Genomic DNA, 22,339 nt, shown 5'->3' on the forward strand with positions numbered 1-22,339 from the left:
ATAAAAGGGGAAGGAGTTGGAGCTCGAAGGGGCTTGGAAAAATGTGATCAGAATGAAAATCAGACTAGTGTCATATTAGGGATGTTAACACATGATAACCCAGAAAAAACCTCCAGTCACATGTGATTCAGAGCCTCAAAATCCTAAGAAACCACAGAAATATTTGTAAGGGAGGAGAACCTTAGTGAATTCAGAGATGGTGGAGGCTGAGGATGGAGAAGATGCAGTGGAATTGGAGGCAATAGGTATAGATCACAGAGTTTAAAATGTCCCACTGGCCAAGGGTGAGGAGAGAGGGTAGGAGAAGGTAAGAAGGGGCCAGAAGAATCTTTTTTCTCATCAGAGCATTTTCTAAAAAAATTGAGGTATCATTTACGTGTAATAAACTGCCTATATTTTGAAGTGTCCGATTTGATAAGTTTTGCCATGCATACACCCATTACACCATCACCACCGTCAAGATGTGAAATTTGCTATCACCCAAGAAAAATTTCTCGGGGCCACTCTAATTCCTCATTTCGGTTCCTTCCTGTTCGTACCCCTCCCCCGGCGACCGCCGATCTGCTTCCTGTCACCACAGACGTGTATTTTCTAAAAGTGTATATACGTGGAATCATAAAGTCATACTCTTTTTGTCTGACTTCGTAAATTCCATTTTATCACTGAGTAGTATTGTGTTGTATGGATATACCACAGCTTGTTTATTCATTCCCTTATGGGTGGTTGTTTCCCATCTCTGACTATCACAGAGCAAGTTGCTATGAACATTTATGTATGAGTTTCTGTGTAGACCTCTGCTTTCCTTTCTTTTGGATAGGAGTAGAATGACTGAGTCATATGGTAGGGGGAGGTTTAACTTCTTAAGAAATGACCAAACTGTTTTCCAAGTGGTTATGCCATTTGATGTTCCCACCAATAGTGTATGAAAGTTCTAGTCCTTCCAGATCCTCACCAGCTCGGTGTGGTCGAGCTTTTTAATTTTAGCCATACAAGTAGATTAATGGCGAGATCTCGTTGTGGTTTTAATTTGTATTTCCCCAATGACTAATGATATGGAGCATATTTTCACATGTTTATTTGCCACCTATGTAACTTCTTTGGTGAAGTGTGTATTCAGATCTTTGGCACATTTTTTAAAAAAATTGGTTTGTGTCGGGAGCGCCTGTGTGGCTCAGTCATTGGAGCATGTGGCTCTTGATTTCGGGGTTGTGAGTTCAAGCCCATGTTGGGTGTAGAGATTACTTTAAAAAATCTTTAAAAATTGGATTGTTTGGTTTCTTATTATCGAGTTTTGAGAGTTCTTTGTATATTCTGGATATATCTTCATCACGTGTATGCTCTGTGTGTAATATTTTCTCCCAGCCTGTGGCTTGTCTTTTCATTGTGTCTTTTGAAGAGCAGGTATTTTAATTTTGATAAAGTCCACTTTGTCAATTTTTTATTTTCTTGGGTGTCATGTCTAAGAAATCATTTCTAACTAAAAGCCACAAAGATTTTCTTCTAGAAGTTTTATAATGTTAAGTTTTGCACTTAGGTCTACGATCTGTTTTGTGTTAATTTTTATGTATGGTACAAGACGGGGTTGGAAAGTTCTTTTTTTTAAAACGTATGGATATCCAACTGTTCCAGTGCAATTTGTTGAAAATATCATTTTTTTTAACTGTGCTTTTGTCAAAATCAGCTGGCCATAAATGTATGGGTCAGAGTAGTAATTTCACAGGAAGGAATAGAAGTTGGCATAACATCCCTCAAAAGCCAAGACAAATTTGGCTCAAGCATTTACAGAGTGCCTCCTGTTGTCAGGCAGGGTGCCAGGGATTGGAGATAGAAAAGATTAAAGAGGGGAAGTTAGAGATGAAACTGATCATTTGAAATAGAGTATGCGTGGGATTCTATGGCTATACATACTTGCAGCCCTCGATCAACTTCTGTGTTCAGAGAAAGCTTCCTGAAGGAGGGGATGTCTGAGTTGAGGACTCATTCTGAATGAGAGTGGCCAGTGAGCAAAGTTGGGAAGGCAGAAGGAGGCGCATGAGTAAAAGTGCACAGGGATACAACAGCACGTGTGTGCATGCACACGCACACGTGTGGGTTTAGGCGGCGCTGTGGTAGGTCGGTATTTCTAGAAAGTAGAGAGGGATGAGCGGAGAAGCAGAACAGAAGGTTTGAGAGAGAGAGAGCCAGGTCTTGTGTGCCACACCAAGGAATTCCGTTTATTTTGATCCCGGAAGCTAAAAGCTGGGGTTTGCACCTTGCAGTGACCGGCAGCTGCATGTGGGCATGACTGAGGATTGCCGGGTGGTGGCTGAAAGGGAAAACCGGGTGAGAGGCAAGAGGTTGCAATTGAGTAGTCGAGAGGAAAGGACTGAACTTGGACCATGGTGTTGAGCTGGCGAGAAGGGGACAGATCTGGGAAACAGCGAGGGGCAAAGCCAGAGCCATTGGGGGTGAGGGATAGAGGTGAGGCCACAGTGCCTGGGTGGCTGGTGCTGTCATTAGCTAAACTCAGGAAGGACATAAGAGGGAAGAGGGTGCGTTTGCTTTGGGTCTTAATAAATTCGAGCTGCTCATCAGACATTTACATGGAGATGTCATCAGGCAGGTGGGCGTAGGTAGAGTGTAGAGATCACTTAGGAAGCCTGTGGGAGTGAGCCAAGAGGAGGGCTCTGCACAGACCCTGGGAGCTCACCACTATGGCAGGCTCAGCAGGAGACAGTGGACCTTGACACAGTGGTCAGAGAAATAGGAGGAAAACCCCGGGGGCTTAGTGTCATGGAAGCCTTGGAAGTTGAGGGTCTCAGGCAAAAGACTCAGGACTCAGGACTCCAAACACTTAGGACTAAGGTTCAGAGGAAACCAGGAGGCAGCTTAACTGAGCGGTCTGGCAGCTCATGGGCTCCAAACCCAGGCTGCCATTAAGAGCTGTGTGATCTCGGACAAGTTGCTCGCCCTGCCCCTTCCTCGGTTTTCTCACCTGTAAAATGGGGCAGTACATTGTAGGGTTGTGTGAGGGCTAAATGAAAGAACACATGCGATGTTCTTCAAACGGTTCCTGGCAGACAGCGAATAATAATGCCAGCGAGTGATAGAATCAGACAAAGAATCCAAGTGCCCCCTGACTTCGCAGCAATGGTTTGTTGCCGGTGACTTTGCACGTACAGCCTGAGTGGGCTGGTGGGAGTGGAAGGCAGATTACAGTGGTTGAAGGGGATCTGACATGACCTGAAGTCAGCAAAATGTTGAGCAGTCACTTGAGAAGTCTGGTTTGGACTGAAGGTGAGATGGAAGGGAAAGCCAGAGGGCCATACGTGGTCTGTGCGGTCCGTGGAGGGCCCCTGAGCACGTTCTAGCAAAGGGGAATAAGCTGGTCTGGGGGAGACACGGAAGGTCAAGGGGAGAAGGGAAGCGTGGTGGGGCTCTTCTAGAGCTGGGACCCTCATGATCTGAGCCCGTTGGAAAGGGGTGCATGTGACTCTTGATCCTGGGGTCATGAGTTCGAGCCCCATGTTGGGTGTAGAGATACGTCCATCCATCCATCCATCCATGCATACATACATGTTTTTTTTTTTTTTTAAAGAGTTGGGGGCACAAAGTGTAGGCAGTTTCCTGCAAGCGGTCTCCGATCAGTCTCTCTGTGGACAGAGAGAGGGGGTGGGAGCTGGGTAACAGCTAGAGGTGAAAATCCAGGTTATGGGTTGACTTTAACATTCATATGTTAAAGTCCTAACTCCCAGCACTTCAGGATGAGACTGCATTTGGACATAGTGTCTTTGAAGAGATAATTAAATTAAAATGAAGTCATTAGGGTGGGCCCTAATCTGGCATGACCGGTGTCCTCATAAGAAGGGGAGATTAAGATATAGCTGCACACAGAGAGAAGAACGTATGAGGGCACAGGGAGACGAACGGAGGAGGGAGGCCTCAGAAGAAGCCGACCCTGCCCACACCTTGATCTCTGACTCCTAGAAAATAAATTTCTGTTGTTGAAGCACCCCTCGTCTGCCCTACTTTGTGATGGCAGCCCCAGCAAACAGATAGAGTCTGGAATGTGAGTGGGAGCTGGCCAGGCGAGTCCAAGGGCAGAGGATGGTCCTGTGTTGCCCCCCAGGTGAGGAGGAAGCTGTGGGTTTGGGGTGGAGTGGTCTGCACAGTGGCGAGGCTTCCTCCAGCAGGCGGATGACCAGGACCCACAGGGGTCAGGGGTACGAAAAGGAACACAAGAGATCAGAGGTGAGCCGGGGAAGCTGGTGCCAGGTGAATGGTGATGCTGGGGCTGGGAGCAAAGCTGACTGGCTCCCTGGAGGCTCCAAGCGTCTCTTCTGGTTAGGACAGGGTTCTAACCGGCTGGGCCACACAGCTGACGGCAGAGCCTGCCTGTCAGGACTCTCCCATAAAACCCCTTTATTCCTCCCCCCGCCCCCCCCTTAAGAGATAAGACTTATCAAAGTGCTTGGAAATCTTCAGGAGGGAGATTCTGGAAGACCCGAAGGATTAAGGGAGGCTGATTCTCCAACCTGAGGGGTCACTTCTGGGCTGTTGAGGGCAAGCCCTGTTCCAGCTTACACAGGTGAGCAGAGAGTAGAAGCGCCAGCCCCCAGGTGCCCGGGAGGCCCCCACACCCACCCTGCACCCTGCAGCACCGGTTCGGGGAGACCGCCCTCCGCCTGAGCAATAGCTAATACTTCTGCACCATGTCACATTATTCTTTCACTCAATAACCATTCATTAAGGGCCTACTGCACATGCATCGTCTGGAATTGTGCAGGTACAGAGATGAATCAGCCACGGCCCTCAGCCTCAAGGAGCCAGCTGCCTCGGGGAGAAAAGATAAACAGATAGGCATAATAAAAAATTCAAAACTGATGAGTATCTAATGAAAGGTACAGAGAAATTTCTGTGGGAGTTTTAAGGAAGAGGGAATTAATTTGGGATGGGGAACCTGGGAGTTTCCAAGGAAGGAGAGATCACTCTGAGCTTTTCAGGTTCAAGCTAGTTGAGGGAAGTTTTAGAGAGAGATGTTAAGGGTAAGCACCGCCCCAGGGCCGTGAGTGGTCTCTCGGGGAATCTAAGGAGTCAGGGAGGACTTCTTGGAAGAGGTGGGTCTGAGGGGAAGAAGGAGAGTCCTTAAGGAAAGGGGGAACAAGGGATAGGGCTGGTGTCAGCAGAGGCATGGAGGAGGGAAGGTAAGCCAGCCCTGGTCCTAACATGGGGGTGTTCTGCTGTGGGGGTGAAAGGGGGTGCTGCAGCTAGAAAGGCATTTGGAAGCCAGACTACAGAGGGCCTGATGCCATCCTAGACACTCAAATGGGACCAACCCCAGGATAATGGGGAGGCCTGAGGACTTTGAGCAGGTGAGTGATAATCGGGGCCACACTCACTGCGTGTGCCAGAAAGGATTAGAGCGGGCAGAGCCAGGCCTGCCAGCCCCAGCGTCCTCTCCAGAGTAGACACAGGCCTGGGCCCAGAACATGGAGAGAAGACCTTGGGGTAGAGGTGGGCCCAGAGTCAAGAGGCTGCCCTTTCCTTGGCACGAGCCTTAGAACTCAGAGAGAACTGGGCAAAGTTGTTGGCCTGTGGGGAGAAAGCCCAATGTCAATGTTAGGGTTCACTGGCTCCCCGGGCGCGAGAGAGGCCTGTTGAGTACATGCGGTGTAAGGGTCACTGTGCACAGAGTCTCCATGGCTGGAAATGTGGGGAAGACCCTGCTCCCTGATTACATGTCCCCATCTCAGCCTTGTCTTCGCTGTAGCCCCAGACCTCCCAGCCTTACCATGCCTACTAGCTGACTTCTCTGCAGAGCAGTCCCAGGGATGGAGGACGTGCCAGATGATATTGCTCCTCGTTAGGCAGCGTCTGGGAACTCTGAGCATCCTGGCCCAAGAGTGATCACCGGGCCTGGGGGACAGAGCAAGGGGCCAGGAGCCTCAGCTGCGCACTCAGTCCTGAGCACACTGCTCTCCACCCACGGGGCCCCTCGCTGGGGACTGCCAAACAGCAAGTGTGCTCTTGGTAACCACCTGTTGGGAACATGGTCTTCTGGTGTCCTAGCAGGGCCTGAACTGGCCCCTCATCCTTTGTGTCCAGCCCCAGAATCTGGGTTCCTGTTACCATCCTGATTATTCTGATCCCAGTATGTTTGATGCCAACCAACCACCCAGCTGAGGCTGTTCCCAGACAGGAGTTATTCATTGTCTAAAACTCAAAACCTAATGAAGAGTACCCTGAGCACAGAGGTTGGGTGGAGTGCAGAGCCCTTCTTTGGGGCAGAGAAGGCAGAGAAGGAGGTGGTACTCAGGGGACCTCCTAGGCCCCTTCAGAGAAAATCCCCACACTCCCTATTCCCCACCTGGTCATGCTCCCTCTGTCTCAGAGTATGTCCAGTGATGCTCTGTGAGTTGATTATGTGGTGTCCCGTGGCTGGCTGGTGTCCTGTACATCTGGGTTTGTGTTGGCACATTATTTCTGTCGGCTCGGGCTGCCATAACAAGACACCGCATCGACAACAGACATTTATTTCTCCCAGTTCTGGACGCTGGAAGCCCAAGATCAAGGTGCCAGCAGAGTCGGTTTCTGGTGAGAAAAGCCTGCTTCCTGGCTTGCCTTCTTGCTGTGTCCTCACGTAGCAGGAGAGAAAGAGAGAGCCCTCTCCGGTGTCTCTTAGAAGGACACTCATCCTGTCCGATCAAGGCCTTCCTTACTCTTATGACTTCATGTCACTTTAATTTCCTCTTCAAGGCGCTGTCTCTAAATGTAGTCACATGGGGGTTAAGGTTTCAATATGTGAAGGGGGGGGGGGGGGGGGAGACATATTCAGTCCATGGCACGTGTCCTGAATGTATACTGTTCAAGAAGAGAGCACACAACCCTGAAACAGACTATCGATGTGTGTTACCTCCTGTGGTTTAGGTGTGATTAGTGCCCTAATTGTCTACTGATGGGACAGAGGCAAGTTCATGTCTATAGCCTGAGCAACCTTATCAAAACCTTCCTGAAGTAACTTCCCCACACTCCCAGAGGGCTGAGTTCCTTTCTAGATTTACAGGGGACGTGGGTGTTTTCTGAGAGATTATTTTATTACTTATTATATTGCAAGTGATTTCCTAATATTTAAAGGTCATATGGTCCAAAGAGAAAAATGCCCCCTTGTCTAGAAATCTCATGGGGGTTGGGAGCATTAGCTAGGGGAATGAATGTCCAGAGGTCCAGGGTCCTACCTGTTAGTGTTTCAGAGTTGATTTGCCTTGGTGGGACTTTCTTTCTTTCCAGTGGCTGCAAAGCTCATATGCCCCCCTGTCATGGATGGAACTGTGTCCTTCTAAAATTCACGTGTTGAAATCCTACCCCCCCCCACTAGGATGGTATTAGGAGGCGGGACCTTGGGGATGCGTTCCATTTAGATGAGGTCATGAGGGTGGTGGGGACTCCACTATAGGATGAGTGCCCTTATCAGAAGAGTCCAGAGAATGTTGTCCCTTTCTCTCCACCCTTTGAGGACCATGTGAGAGGGCAGGTGTCTGCAAACCAGGAAGCAGGCCCCTCGTAGAACCCAACTCTGGTAGCACCCTGATCTCAGGGCCCCCCCCACCTCCAGAACTGGGAGAAATAAATGTTTGCTGTATAAGCCATCCAGTCTATGACACCCCCTTCTCAGCAGCAAATCCCAACGAAGACAACATTTACTAGAAGGAAGGTGAGCCTTGGTTCTGGGTACGGAGTCTGCATGAGGCTGCCCTGCGTCACCTCCCACCTCTCCCCCTCGCCAGCCCTGTGAATGTGAGCAGGTTCCTTCACCTCTCTGAGCGTTTTCTCATCTCCGAGTGAGGATAACAGAAAGAACACACTTACCTCACAGAGTCGTTGCAGAGGTTGAGATCATGTCCGCTAAGCATTTACACTAATGTCACTGGATAAATGTGTGCCTGTTCACATAAAACTCATGTGCCAGGGATCCGTGCCTCTTTCTCATGATTTGTGTGTAATGGCTGTGCCAGTTCCTAACATTTCAGATGTCTCTTTTCTATGCTTTAGGGCTGGACTAATGATTTCTATTGTATTTTTAACAGTGAAACATTTTTACCCCATATCAAGTCTTCTGTGGAACCCCAGTATCCCAAACTGATAGGTGTGGAGGTGTGCCGGCTGAAGCTGGCAGGGGCTAGAGACCCCCATGTGGCCTCTCCCTCTGCTTCCTGATGGAGCCCAGGGCCCTCCAAGGAACATCATTTGAGAATCACTTCTATAGCCTGCCCTTCTTCCTTTCTCTTCCCAGACTCTTCCTCCTGGGACAGCACAGTACAATCGTTTAGGTTTCTGCTTCCTGAGTAGCATTCCCATCCTGGTCTCGCTTTCCTGAGGTCAGCTGGGTAGGTATTTTGGGTGTCCTCAGGCTCTTCAATCACACGTTTATAGCCCTTTGGCCACTCTTGCAAGCAGTGATCCCACCAGGTGTGTGAGGACTTTGCTACCTAACTCACAGAAACCCACTTTAACAGCTGGGCCTTGGGATGCGCCTCTGTTGCCCGGTGTAATTTTTATTGGGCACGGCTAATTTTTATTGTTCAACAAGGCAATGCATATAAACACATCCACAAATCAGGAAAAAAAAAGTCTTTGTCATATTCTGGGTCCCGGTTTTCTGTTTGGAAAATGGGTCACAGTAGGTATGGGAGCAGTGTAGTGAAAAGACAGCGTGGGACCTGGGTCTCTTCTGTCCACGCCCACCGCAGAGATTCAAGGGCCACATGTCGGTGAAACCTATTCGGCTCAATTCCCCATGTCACTTTTCCGAGCCTTCGACTCTGAAAAATAAGCTTGATATTTCTTCTTTTCTTTTTCTGTAAGAGCTTTATTAAAACATAATTCGTATATCACACAATTCACCCATTTAAAGTATACAACACGGTGGTTTTTAGTATATTCACAGAGTTGCGCATCAATCACCATAATCAATTTTAAAACATTTTTCAACACCCCCAAAAGAAACACCGTGTATGCATTAGCAGTCACCCCCCTATTCGTTCCAGCTTTTCCATCACTGCCACTAGGCAACCACTCATCTACTTTCTGTCTCTGTGGATTTACCTGTTCTGAAAATTTCTTATAAATGGAATCATCCTGTGTGCAGTATTTGGGTCTGGCTTCTTTCGCTTAGCATCGCGTTTTCAAGGTTCATCCGTGTTGTGGCCTGTGTGAGTACTTCGTTCTTTTTTATTGCTGACTATTATTCCATTGTATGGATATACCACATTTGGCTTATCCACTCATCAGTTGATGGGCCTTTGGATTTTTTCCACTTTTGAGCTATTATGAATAATGCTGCTGTGAGCATATATATATATATGAGTTTTTGGTAGAGATTTTCAATCTTGTAACTTCCTCTACCAAGAGAGTGAATGGTACCCAGAGCTAGATTTGTTGAGTGTTTCAGGTACTGTGCTAAGCACCTCACACAGACTACTCAGGTAATCTTTACAATGGCCCAAGGAGTGGGCTCTCTCCCCATTTTACGAGTGAGGAAACTGAAGTCTCAGAGCTGATACAGGGTGGGGGTGGGCTACTAGAACACTTACCCTGAATGCTGCTTCTGGAAGTTGGGCAGCTCTTGGAACTATACCACGCCAACCCTTCATATTAAGTCACACCGACTCAATTCGTGTGATATGTCACTTACATACATTATCTTACTGAATCCTCACACCAAGCCCCTGAGGTTATCTTCCTACTCTTCCTGTTCAGTGAGGAAAAGAAGTTCCGTGAAACTGTCTGGCTCACCGGCTGACGTGGTGCATCAGCGTCTGAGCCTGGAGAGCTGGTGTTCAGCAGTATCTGCCACGGTTCTCCCTCTCATGCCCAGTCTCTTTCACCCTCTCTTATCTCAGGGATTTCTGCAGATACCCAGAATACCATTGTCAAAGGATGGCCACTGCGTCGCTTCCTTTGCACACGTGTGCCTGTGTGTGCGTGTCAGTGTACCTCTAAGCTTTTCACCACATCTGGGCCTCGGGGCCTCCTACACATAGACCCCGGCGGCCTGTTGTGACATTACGGGGCTCCTGAGGTGGATTTGCACATTTACTTCACGGCCGCACTTGGCTACGAACCAAGACCCTCAGCACATAGAGAACTTGCTTTGGGACTAGTTCCAAGGATGGCAGGGGCGGGGGAGGCGGGGAGCTGCCTGGCAGAGGAAGGTGGCAGGGTAACGGGAGAGGGTACCAACTGTCTCCGTGTGGTTGCCTGCCCACAGCTGCTATCTTGGATGACCCCATGGAGTGCAGCAGAGGGGAGCGGCTCTCCATCACCCTGGCCAAGAACCGCATCAACCGCGCTCCTGAGAGGCTGGGCAAGGCCAAGGTCGAAGTGGACATCTTTGAGCTTCTCAGAGACAGCGAGTACGAGACTGCAGAAACCAGTACGTAGAATGAGCAGGACTGCCCTCCGCTTTCCTTGCTGGCAGGAGGGGCTGATAGTGTGAGCTGCACCATCACCAGGCCTGTGGTTAGATAGTCCCCAGAGCGGGAGAGAAACATGCACCAGCAGGCCCCGTAGGGCTCAGTCTGGAGGAGATCCCCAGGTTTTGTTGTCAAGTATGTGTGGAGTAGAATTAAGACAGGACACTCTTTCATTCATTCATTCCCCCACTCATTCATTCCTTCATGTATGGATTCATTCATCTCCTGGACATACCGCACACACGTACACAAACCCTTGAATGAAACCTTGTATGTGATTAAGAAAAGAGAGAGATAGCCAGCCCAAGGTTTGCTTAGTCAATGCACATCTGATCGCCTATCTTGCTTGTTTATGCTGAGGGCAGCGTTGTGGGACTTGGGATGGAGTCTGGCCGCTCTGTGGGTGACCTTGGACAAATTATGTACCCCGTTTAACCTCAGTCTCTTCATCTGCAAAATGGGAATGCTAGGCTGTACTTTGCAAATCTTGTAGGTTGTTGTGGGATTTAAAGGACGTAAAATATAGCAAAATCCTCTGTGAGTTGCGGTGCTTTACAGACATACACAATAGGGCACTCGGGTCCCGTGTCTGGAGCCCCTACCACATGCTGGGCACAGCTTTTAATTCTGCCAACACGAGAGGTAAGTGTCCTTGTCCCCACTTTACAAGAGAAGCTAAGGCTCAGCGACAACGAGCACCTTGCCCATCCAGAGAGTGAGTCAAGGGCTGAGCCACTCCTGAGCCCTGCAGTCATGAGCTCACCCTGCAGGGCCACGCCCAGGCCACGACGACCTCCCTGGGACTCTCTGGTGTGTTGCTGGTATTACCTTTACGACTTTCCAGGCTGAGCTTCCCAGTCAATGGGCCAGTGGCTCGGAGCCGAGCTGGTGATGAATAACCCCCGTGCAGAGGGAAGGAGAGGAGACGAGCCCCTCAGCCCGGAGAAGCGATAATGTCTCTTCCCTAAGACTTCACCTCATCTCCTCCCTTTGTCACCCATTTCAACCTTCGGTTACACTCAGTGGCAAAAAACAGACAAAAACAAAAGAACAACTTGCTCAGGTATATATTGAGACAGCTGGTCTTCTGGGGGAGGTGGGGCTCAGCAGTACTCTGATCTGGGCCGTTGGTAGCGCAAGAGAAGAGACACATCCCACCGGCCCAGGTGCAGTAGGTGGGGTGTCCTGTGGATCCAGAGAGAGCCGGAAGGGAGGAAGACAGCAGCTCTGTCTCTGTTGCCTTTAAGGCTCTTAGAGCATTGAAGCTGTGCTCTTCGCTCCCTGGCTTATCGATTTCCCTGGCTCATTCATCATGCACCTGTCCCATAGGGGGCCACACAGGCCCAATTTACTCTTTCTCTATTCGGGCAACTTTTATTGGGCATTTAGTCTCTTTCAGGTGTGATACAGAATAGCCTGCATTGGAAACAGTGCAGAGAACGAGGTAGACACCAGTCCCTGCCATCAGGTGGCTCACACTCTCTCCTCAGTGTGTACGTCGGAGATAGCTTCGCTCAGCGTCTCTTGGTTTGAATTTCCAAGGTAGAGGATCTGATGGGTCCAGCTCATCTTGCTGTGGCCAGTCTTACCAGTCACAAGTGTTGGCCAGATGGACCTAATAACTACCCGTGGAGAGAGCGTCCAGGCGTAGGGACCAAGGGTGGGTTCATGCCCTACAGAACAGGACTGGTGGGACCAGCGGGATCCGTGGACACGGATTCCTCCCGATGCGGGAATGGAGGGAAGACACAGGTGCCTGAAATAACCACTTACTTATTCGGTCGGCCAGGCAACACATATGTAGTGAGCACCAGCTGTATTCTGTTCTAGGCAGTGGGGATTCAGCAAGGAGCAGCTAGAAATCCCTCGCTGGCCGATAGATGAAATTCTAGCACATGACGTTCTTGGTTGTGGGGAGCTGAGGCTCTGCTCTAAGTTGGGGCAGTAACATTCCGACGAAAGTAAGATTCCAGTTTCCCTGCCATCTTCCGAATGAAATCAGAAATACCAGTGACAACGTCTTGTGAATCTCCTAGTCCGGTCTGTAGTGGTTCCTTGTCTAGGCGGACAGGTCTCTGACAAGGGTCCAGATTCCTAGATAGCGCTGTAGAGCATTCTTCCAAAAGCCAACCCCCCCTGCCTTCCCTTTGGTTCTTCAGGGTTTCCCTGGTGGAAGGGAGAGCACAGATTGCGCGTTGTGGATGGGGGTCATTAGCACATGTAAATTTCCTCTCCCCATGACCCGTGCAGCCTGGCTTCTTAAAGTCAATACTTCTAAAATATTAAGCCAGATGAATCAGGGGAATAAAAGAAACATATTTTTATTCCACGTTAGAGATCTTTGGGGCATCTTTTTCATGCCCTTCTTTTAGGCACCAAGTATTTTATTAGCTAGTAACCCTTGGTTCAGCTTTTACATTTCAGTGTGTTTGAGGCATGATTAGCATTTGTTAGAAACAGGGCTTCTAGATCTTTCTACCCCAAAGGCCTTTCATCTGAAGCCAGAGCTGTTCCCCCACAATGGATTTTAAATACCACCCAGATATTTCATAGGAAGGTTCCAGCCCAGCTATTTCCCTCCGAAAGTAAGGGAGAGAATGGGTGGTGGGTTAGTGCTGTGGGCTACAGCCAGACAGGGACTGGATTTCACTGACAGTGTTGGGGGAAGGAGATAAGAGGGAGACAGGGTCCCCAGATCAAGGAGGGGCTATAGCTCTGTGAAGCCTACTTTGGGGCCTCTGTGTTATAAAGAGCAAGAACATGGGTTTTAGAATCAGACTGGCCAGCTTTAAATCCTGGCTCTACTATTTACTAGCTATGTGACTGTGGACAGGATGCTGACCCTTTTGCACTATAGTTTCTGCATTGGTAAAATGAGGGTGATGGTGATATCACCTGCTGGGGTCATTCGGAGTGCAGCACGGGACAGTGGCGGTGCAGCGCCTAGCTTCGGGCGTGTAACTGGCATTCAGTAAGCGGCTGCTGTGGACCTCGCTGTTGGCTCTCACCCCCTCCTCTGAGCAGGCTTCCTTCCCCAACTACCATCATCTGCCTCTCTCCTTTGTTCAAAGTTCAGCCATCCATACACAGCAACACCATCTACCTCTCAGCTCCTCCCAAGGGGCCCATCTTAATGTCAGCACACCTCCCGGGGCATCCATAGTAACTGGACATTCCCTTTCTCTTTCCAGTTTTCTGGGCTTGATGCCTCTGACAATGTTGACCCTTTGGAAGTTGCTGTGGGCCACCCAAAGCCAGCTGCGGCTCAGTATCACGGGCTGTGTTTTCCCCAGGCTAGGAGTCCAGGGCTAATTTGCATTATTAACTTGAAACTATCTGAGTCAGTCTGGGGCCCTGAACAGTGCCCCCAACCTCACACCTGTCACCCCTGGCCAGGCACTCTGCTCCCAGGGGGCGAAAGAGACCCTAGCAGTGACGTTTTTGGTTGTGGGGGAGCTGAGGCTCTGCTCTAAGTTGGGGCAGTAACATTCCAACAATGGACAGTAGTACCTACTTGCAGCAATATGTGAGTTTCTAAAAGCTCTGTACAAATTGCGCTTTCATGAATCATGTTCAGGGTGGGAGTATCAGTCGAGGGGAACAATGACTATTTCAAGAATCCAAGATTGCAAAGTGTAAAGAAACTGAAGATGCCGGCGTCCCGAGTTCCACCTCCTCATCTGATGATTCAAAATGAGGCTGGGAGGTGGGAAGTACCAGCCGGGGGCATCATTAATAACAATCCTGGACACTGGAAAGTTACAAGTACAAAATCACTTCCTGCTGTATCTGGTTCACTTAGATGTTCATATAGTGGGTTTATGTAAAGCGAGGGTCACCTATAGGGCTTCCTCAAACCCAAGTCGGGTTCCCTCCACCTCCCTGCCCCTTCACCATCGCCGCAGGCTTCTTGATGTCTGACTCCCTCCATGCAGTCCCACCGATCTGAAATAAGAGGGATGAACCAGACCCATGAGGTCATCCCCCTCCCGCCTGGCCCTTTCCTTCCCCTGCGTCTGTATCTTATCTCCACCTCAGACTTTCTTGTGCAGGGAGGATCCCGCAGGCCTTGCCCCCTCTCTGTTCCATAGATCAGCGTGTCTCCCGCGGCTGCCGAATTGGAGCTTAACGGAGGGCCCACCCCCTTATCATCCAAACACCTGGAGGCACCTGCTGCTGCCAGAGCCAGTTTGAAGTTTAATTTACTGCAGAGCTAGAAGCAGGGGCCTCCCTGTCAACCCCTCGCCTCTGCCGTGGTTTGTCTCTGTGAGCCCAAGCATGCTATCAGCTGTCCACACTGTTTCCCCTGGAAACCCCAAGGCGTGCAGGTTATCGGCCCCACGTGGCCCCTGTGTGCTTGGACAGGGGCCCGGCACGTGGTGTTCCTGCTGCGAGCTTGCTCCTCCTGCCCGAGCTCCCCGAGCTTCTCACAGCTTCCATGGGAGTGACCTCTGGTGATTGGGAGCCCCCTCTAGTAAGGGAGGGCGAGCATCCCTCCATCAGTTCAATAGAACAAATCCAAGGCAGCACAAGGGGAAAAAGTGAGAAGCCACCAGAGAAAGTCACATGTATAGTGATGAGTCATTCAACAAACATTCCTTGCTCCCCACTCTCTGAACTCCCCATGTCACGTGTGCAGAATATGGACTCAGAAATGCATTGAAGTGCGGTGCTTAGAAATCACCTGGTCCGACCTCCTCATGGTTGGGGGTCAGGTAGGGAAACTGAGGTTCACAGTCTTTTCCGGGAGGCGGTTAAAACCCAAACATCCGAAGAGTGACGTAAAGTTCAGTAGTTCTGCCGTGTGGCTCAGACACGGGTAGAGGGCGGTCGGAAATAGGTCTTAGGTGTAGCCAGGGGTCAGGTAAGGCCTTTGGGCAGGACCGTGGAATGTTTGGTGGACAGAGAGAAGGGAAGCGGGCACCCATGCAGACCATAGAGTAACATGAGCAAGGGCTCAGGGCAGGAAGCAACTGTGCCTTGGGCCACAGTGACAGATGGGCGTGCCTGGAGCAGAGAGTTTCTGTGGGGCAGTGGTGAGGGCCCGGCTTAGAGAGCAGTGTAGGATAGGGGTCAGGTTTTAGAGTTGGACACACCAGGATCCCAGTCCTGGCTCTACCAGCACCTCGGGCTTATCTTCTGTGCCTCAGATTCCTCATCTGTAAAATGAGAAGAATAACAGTTCTTACTTCAAGAGGTTATTTTTTTTAAAGATTTTATTTATTTGAGAGAGTGAGAGAGGGAGCATGAGCAGAAGCAGAAGCAGGCTCCTCGATGAGCACGGAGCCCCGGGGCTCAGGCTCGATCCCAGGACCCCAGGACCCTGGGATCAGGACCTGAGCCAAAGGCAGATGCTTAACCGACCGAGCCACCCAGGCGCCCCTTCAAGAGGTTTCTTAAGGATTTTTTTAAAAAGATATTTATTTATTTATTTATGAGAGAGAGAGAGAGAGAGAGCGCGAGGGAGCACAAGCAACGGGGTGGGGCAGAGGGAGAAGCAGGCTTCCCCCGGAGCAGGGAGCCCGATGTGGGACTCGATCCCAGGACCCTGGGATCATGACCTGAGCTGAAGGCAGATGTTTAACTGACTGAGCCCCCCAGGAACCCTGGTTTTTTGAGGATTAAATGAGATGATGCACTTGTAAGACGTGGAGCAGTGCCCAATATAGGGTGAACTCTTGATACATTTTACATCGTAGCAGTAGTAGAAGAGAAATTTATAGAGTAACTCCTCCTTGGTGCCTGGCACACGGGATGCCCCCCGTAGGTGCTGCTCTCGTGGTGGCTTGGGACCGGGCTGAGGCCATGGGTGAGGGGGAGCTGATGACAGTTCTGCGTTCTCTGACCAGGGAGAGCCCCATCATGGGGCGTGACGACGCAGAGCCTGGCACTCTCGCCCTCACGTGCCCCCTTCCTTGGCTCGGGGACCAGCAAGGCCCTCCCATTCGGCCCACTGTCCGCTCTCGGGTGGGGGTCGAGATGGAGCACGCTCCCGCAGGCTCTGACACAGGTGAGGAGATGGTTCGTCCAGGTGGATCAAGGCCGTCCTTTGCTTTGCGCTGGGACAGTCCGGGCTTCCCTTTGTGCTGAGTGTGCAGCACCACCAGACCCACAGAGAGAGACCTTGCCCTCCCGCCCCACTCGGCTTCAGCATGTTTTGATGGGAAGGACTCTGGGTTCTCCCAGCCCCCTCTGGTCCACCTCACTGTCAGCTCCCGATGGCCAGGCCCGTTCCATGCATGGGCTCGGGGAGCTGCTGAGTAGCTCCCCAGAAGTGCCATGCTGTAAGTGAAGAGGACCCTGCCCACCACCCAGGAGGCCACCCCTGCCCTAGAGGGCCTAGTGGTGCCCATGGTTAACCCCTCTGTACCATCTGCATCACTGCCAGACCCTTCCTCTCCCTGCGAAGACTCAGAGAAGGACTCGGGATCCAGGCTGGAGTTGGTATCTTGAGGGGAAGAAATCCTCCCCCCTTACAACACCACGTCAGGGTCTTTTATTCCAGCAGCTTCCCTGCCCCTTGTCTTCCAGTGCCTCTGCTGGCTGGGAAACTTTGTTGCCATGGCAATGTCACTCATGTCTCCCCATTCCCTCTCTTTCCTGCTCCCTGGGAGGCAGAGGTAAAGTGTACCTCCCTCCCCTCCCGTCCCTCCCACAAACTGCTCAGGGCCCTCACGCAGATGGCCTGGGCCTCTCGAGTCTGCGTCCCTGAGGTTTCAGAGCTGAGGCCCATCATAAACAGTTTCTATTTGTCTTGAGCAGGGCATCCCTCCTGGGGAAAGAGAGAGCAATTCCCAGCCCCCAGGAAATCCCCAGGCCATAGGGAATGGATCATTTTGCATCATTTCAATTCAGTTGAGCAAACATCTGTTGAGCAATTCCTTTTAGCCAGAGCTGATTTGATGTGGCCCGAGCCCTCAAGGAATTTCTGGTCCAATGTGGGAGATGGGAGATGGACACTCAGAACGGAAGGCACAGGTCCACAAACCCGTAAGGCTAGATGTTTTTAGAATCCAGAACTTCCCAGATATTGGAAAAGTCATGTGGTACATATACCATACCTTAAGTAACATCTCCAGGTGGGGCCTGGGCCAGAACCCCATGTTCAAATACATGCGTATCTATATTCAAATATTCACATACTATAAATAGCCTCACATCTGTCCATTTAGATCAGATTTGCTACCAAATGAGCTTGATGAAAACCATCCAGCTTCAGAGGCTTTTGGATTTTTGGAATTGGGAATAAGGGATTTTAGCCTTCTATTAAGAATTTATTTTTAGGAGAAGCTTCTCTCTATTGAGGCCCAACTTAATGAACCAGCTTGGGGCAGAAGCTGGCCAAGAATTCAGAGAACAGGGAAGCTGATCGGCCTCAGCAGCTCCAGTGCAGAGCTGACTGAGAGCCCCAGTGTGATGTGCATATAAGGAGGAGGTGTCTTCTTGCCTAGGGGCAAGATCTGAACTGGGCACTGGAGGATCAGTAGGAGTTTGTCAAGCAGAAGGGCAAGAGAGGGCCTAGACCGTGGCCACCTGGGGGTGCTAATGGACTCTTTCTCAGAAAAGTGTTTTTATTCTTTTTTAAGATTTATTTATTTATTTGAGAGAGAAAAAGCACGTGCTCAGGAGCAGGGGGAGGGCAGTGGGAGAGGAAGAGAACCTCAGGCAGACTCCCTGAGATCATGGCCTGAGCCAAAACCAAGAGTTGGCCACTCACGTGACTGAGCCACCCAGGTGCCCCACAGAAAAGTGTTTTTAAATGAATAAAATAAAATAGATAGGATGACCAAGGAAACCAGTTATATGGAAATACAGTTAAAATATTTTTATAGTGACTGTGGAAAGAGCCAAGATGCCCATCGACAGATGAATGGATAAAGAAGAGGTGGTATATATACACAATGGAATATTATGCAGCCATCAAAAGGAATGAGATCTTGCCATTTGCAACGATGTGGATGGAACTGGAGGGTGTTATGCTGAGTGAAATAAGTCAATCAGAGAAAGACATGTATCATATGACCTCACTGATATGAGGAATTCTTAATCTCAGGAAAGAAACTGAGTGTTACTGGAGTGGTTGGGGGTGGGAGGGATGGGGTGGCTGGGTGATAGACATTGGGGAGGGTATGTGCTATGGTGAGCGCTGTGAATTGTGCAAGACTGTTGAATCACAGATCTGTACTTCTGAAACAAATAACGCAACATATTTTAAGAAAAAAGAAAAAGAAGATAACAGGAGAGGAAGAAAAGGGGAGTATGTCAGGGGGGAGACGAACCATGAGAGATGATGGACTCTGAAAAACAAACTGAGGGTTCTAGAGAGGAGGGGGGAGGGGGATGGGTTAGCCTGGTGATGGGTATTGAGGAGGGCATGTTCTGCATGGAGCACTGGGTGTTATGAACAAACAATGAATCATGGAACACTGCACCAAAAACTAATGATGTAATATATGGTGATTAACATAACAATAAAAAAATTAAAAAATATATTTTTATAGTGATATATTAAAAATGTGCTTCATTATTAATGTACTAAATAGCCAAGCCTAGCAACAGGTCCAACTGCCAGCCTAATTTTGAAATAATAATATAAATGATCTCTTAGGATTATCTGTAGCACTTCAGGGTGACAGGAAAACATTTGTGATGTTTGTTGGTGACAAAGTCAGAGGTACTGTTAAGATACTGTGGTTTATTGCCTATGTTCAAAATTGAAGGAAATGCCAGAGTTCAGTTAGGAGAAAAAATAGTGATGTCATTTCCCCCCGACAAAGTGTTCACAGACCACTGACTTCCACCCCCAGATCTGAGGCAGCAGGTTAAGAATCCCTGGTCTGGTCAGGGAGAACTACTTGGGAACAGGCTTGAGTAGGAAAATAGGAAGCATGCCCCAGGTGAGCAGGCGTGAAGCAGCCGAGAGCACAATGGGAGAAAGGTGTGGAAAGGTAGTATCTTAAGGAGATCACATACAATTGGATTTTACTTGCTCCTCAGAAGAAACTTTTCTTATGACCGTCTGTATTTTATAATGACATGTTATGAAAGGAATACATGCTCATAATAGAAAGTAAAGGGGGAAGAGAGTCATACAGTGTCAGCAGTCCCCATGAACGTCCAGTTAAGCCCCGTGAGCCATGGGAGGCTGTGTGGTACAGTGGTGAGCATGCTGACCCAGGGCCCAGGGATTGAGGGTGTGAATCCTGACTCTGACCTTCAGCCTTTTTGTTTTCTCGTCCGTAAAAGGAAATAATAGTTCCTGTCTCATTGGGTCGTTCTCAGAATTAAATAAGTCCATTCACACAGAGTGCTAGAATGGGCCATAATTAGGACTCAAGTAAACACAGGCTTTTATAACATCTTCCAGTCATTCCTGAGCTCGTAACTGTGTTTTGTATTTGCTTAGTTGTAGCCTTCATATACCTCTATGTATAATTTTATATCCTTCTTTCTCTTCATATTATTTCATAAATATTTTTAATACTGTTATAAACTGTTCATAAGCATTTTAAATACCTAAACAATATTTCATGTGGGTATATGACCCACACTTTTAGGTAAGTATTCCCTTGTAATTGGACACTTAGCTTATTTCCAATTTCCCACGGAAAATGTTGAGCAGGCTTCCGTGTGGTTCACCAACTATTTATTGAGCACATAACTCTGAGTCGGGCCCTGTGCCAGGTATGAGAGTGCAGAGGTAAATAAGACACGCTTTCTGCCCTGCAGCGGCACACACACACCTATGTTTTAGGATTGTAATTTGTCTCACGGTCTGGAGAATGGATTGGAAAGGAAGAGTTCTGGAGACAGAGAAACCCCTTACGAGGCAGGTGGAAAAAGGGGCTGATTTTGAACAGTCACAATGGGAGTAGAAAGGAGGGGACGGTGGGCAAGCCGGTCAGGGGGGTCAGAACCCGGCCACTGATGGGTTATAGTGAGTGGATTCAGAGAGGGAAGCCAAGGAAAAGTCACAGGTGTCTTCTGCTGGGAGCTTGCGGAGCTGAGTGGGGTGAAGTGGAGTGGTTCAGGGCTTTGGTGCCCAGTGGATCTCTGAGTTCAAGCCCAGCTCTGGCACGTATTACCTGTGGTCTTGAATAAGTTCTGTCAATTTTCTAAGCCTCGGTCTCCCCATCTGTAAAGAGGGACAAATACTGAATCTTCTTCCTGGAAGCATGACGGTCAAATCAGATTATGAGAAGTATCTAGCACATGTGATGCAGTGGGCATAATAAGGCCGTGTAGCACGCCACTGCCATTCTAAGCACTCGGGTGTATTAATTCACTCTGATTCTCCTACCACCCCTACTGTTAGAATCCCTGTTCTAATGATGAGGGAGCACCCAGAGAGGTTTGGTAGGAGAATTAGAGTGAATTCTCAGGGCCTCACAGCTAGAAATGACAGAGCCAGGACTCAAACCCAGGCCGTCTTGCATCAGAGTCCAAGCTCTAAATGAGTGCTTTCTGCCTCTCCGCCATGGACATGATGAGTCCCTGTGGCAATGTCCCTGTGGCAATGTCTGGCAGGTGTTTGGAACGAGATTTTGTAACCCAGGATGTAGGTAAGAGCGCAGGATCACCTGGGCAGGGACGAGAGTGGAGGTCAAGGCTAGGGTGACATTGCCCAGGGAAAGGGAGGCAAGGATCAAACTGGATTTAGCAGGTGGAGAGCGAAGAGGAGTTGGCAATGGAAGTGAGGAAGACTGACCAGAGAAGCAGGCAAGAATCAGGGCTGGGTGGTGTTAGGAAATTCGGAAGAACAATGCCTTCAGTGACATCAAATTCTATGAAGAGTAGGAGGAGAACCGTTAAGTCACTGGTGACCTTGGGAAGCAGATTCAGGAGAAAGAGATGGGGTGGGGACCCGGACTGAAGTGGTGGGAAGGGATGTGTGAGGTGGCCGCGGGAGGTGGGCGGCCTCGAGAGAGCAGAAGGAGCACCCGACAGGATGGAGCCAGCACGCTCGGCTTCCGATACCGGCTCTGACCTGTGTGAGGTGAGTGACCCTGGCGGAGTCACTGGACATCCCTTGGATGCTGTTTCCTGATTGGTAAAATCAGGAACTGAGATTCACCCTTGAAGCTGTTGTCATCTGATGGCTGATGACTTAGGATACCTCACAGGCAGTAAGAGCGAAGCTTGCTGAGATCGCATGAGCTAACAACACGGACACTGCTTGAACCAGGCAGAGCCCTCTTCGGAGTTGGAGCCTGCTCGCCGTTACTTGGTCACTGAGAATGGTTCTGACACAGTAGAGACGAGTTCCCCTCTGGTAGCCAGCCTCTCTTGGGCAGCTGAGATCCGTGGTATAGATCTGTGGTTTGCGTGGTCAGCACTAGGATTTGGATCTGACGTTCTCCCCACTGCCTGTACCCCATGAGGGCAATCACGTGGCCGTGTGGGCCAATGGTTAGGACCCTACCCTAGGAGAAAGAACATCTAGATAGCAGGGGTGGCTTTGTAGCCGACTCAGCGAGGAACCTTGCACTGATCCCTCAACCTCAATTTACTGACCTGAGAAATGGCTCGTCCTGACTCTTGACGTGAGTAGGAAGAAAATGTGTCCAGAGGCAAGCTTTGAGTTTTGCGGGGAAGAATGCCTTACAGCGTGTCAGGGAAACTCAGTGCATATTCCAGGGGGCAGCTCTTGGGTTCTGATATCACAGTGTGAGTCCTGAGAATTATCTCAAGTTCTGTCTGTCTGTCATTCTCCCGTCCTTCCTTTCTTGGTCGCTCGTGTTTTAAAATCTGAGATTCTCTCCTCTTCCTCTGCCCGCATAGCCCACGCATCCATCCATTCATTCATTCATTCATTCAATGAGTATGGACTGGGCAACTAGAAAAATGTGCGCTGGCTACTGAGGTGAGAAGTGGGGCTTTAGAGAGAA

The 22,339-nt window shown here is 49.6% G+C and overlaps 1 protein-coding gene across 4 annotated transcripts in view; it reads left to right on the forward strand.

Moving 5' to 3' along the window:
• Positions 1 to 22,339, forward strand: part of GRIK4 (glutamate ionotropic receptor kainate type subunit 4) — a 421,439-nt gene that overhangs the window by 231,698 nt on the left and 167,402 nt on the right. For 3 of the 4 annotated variants that reach the window (XM_025893698.2, XM_073903861.1, XM_073903862.1), the window contains exon 4: positions 10,247 to 10,411. The exons of the other annotated variant lie outside the window; for it this stretch is intronic. In XM_025893698.2, coding sequence (XP_025749483.1) covers positions 10,247 to 10,411 — 165 coding nt within the window. The remainder of the gene's footprint in view (positions 1 to 10,246; positions 10,412 to 22,339) is intronic. 4 annotated transcript variants of the gene reach the window in all.

Source organism: Callorhinus ursinus, unplaced genomic scaffold, assembly GCF_003265705.2.
Source record: "Callorhinus ursinus isolate GAN/ISIS: 27379988/994484 unplaced genomic scaffold, GSC_fseal_2.0 scaffold19, whole genome shotgun sequence".
Classification (NCBI taxonomy): Eukaryota; Metazoa; Chordata; class Mammalia; order Carnivora; family Otariidae; genus Callorhinus; species Callorhinus ursinus.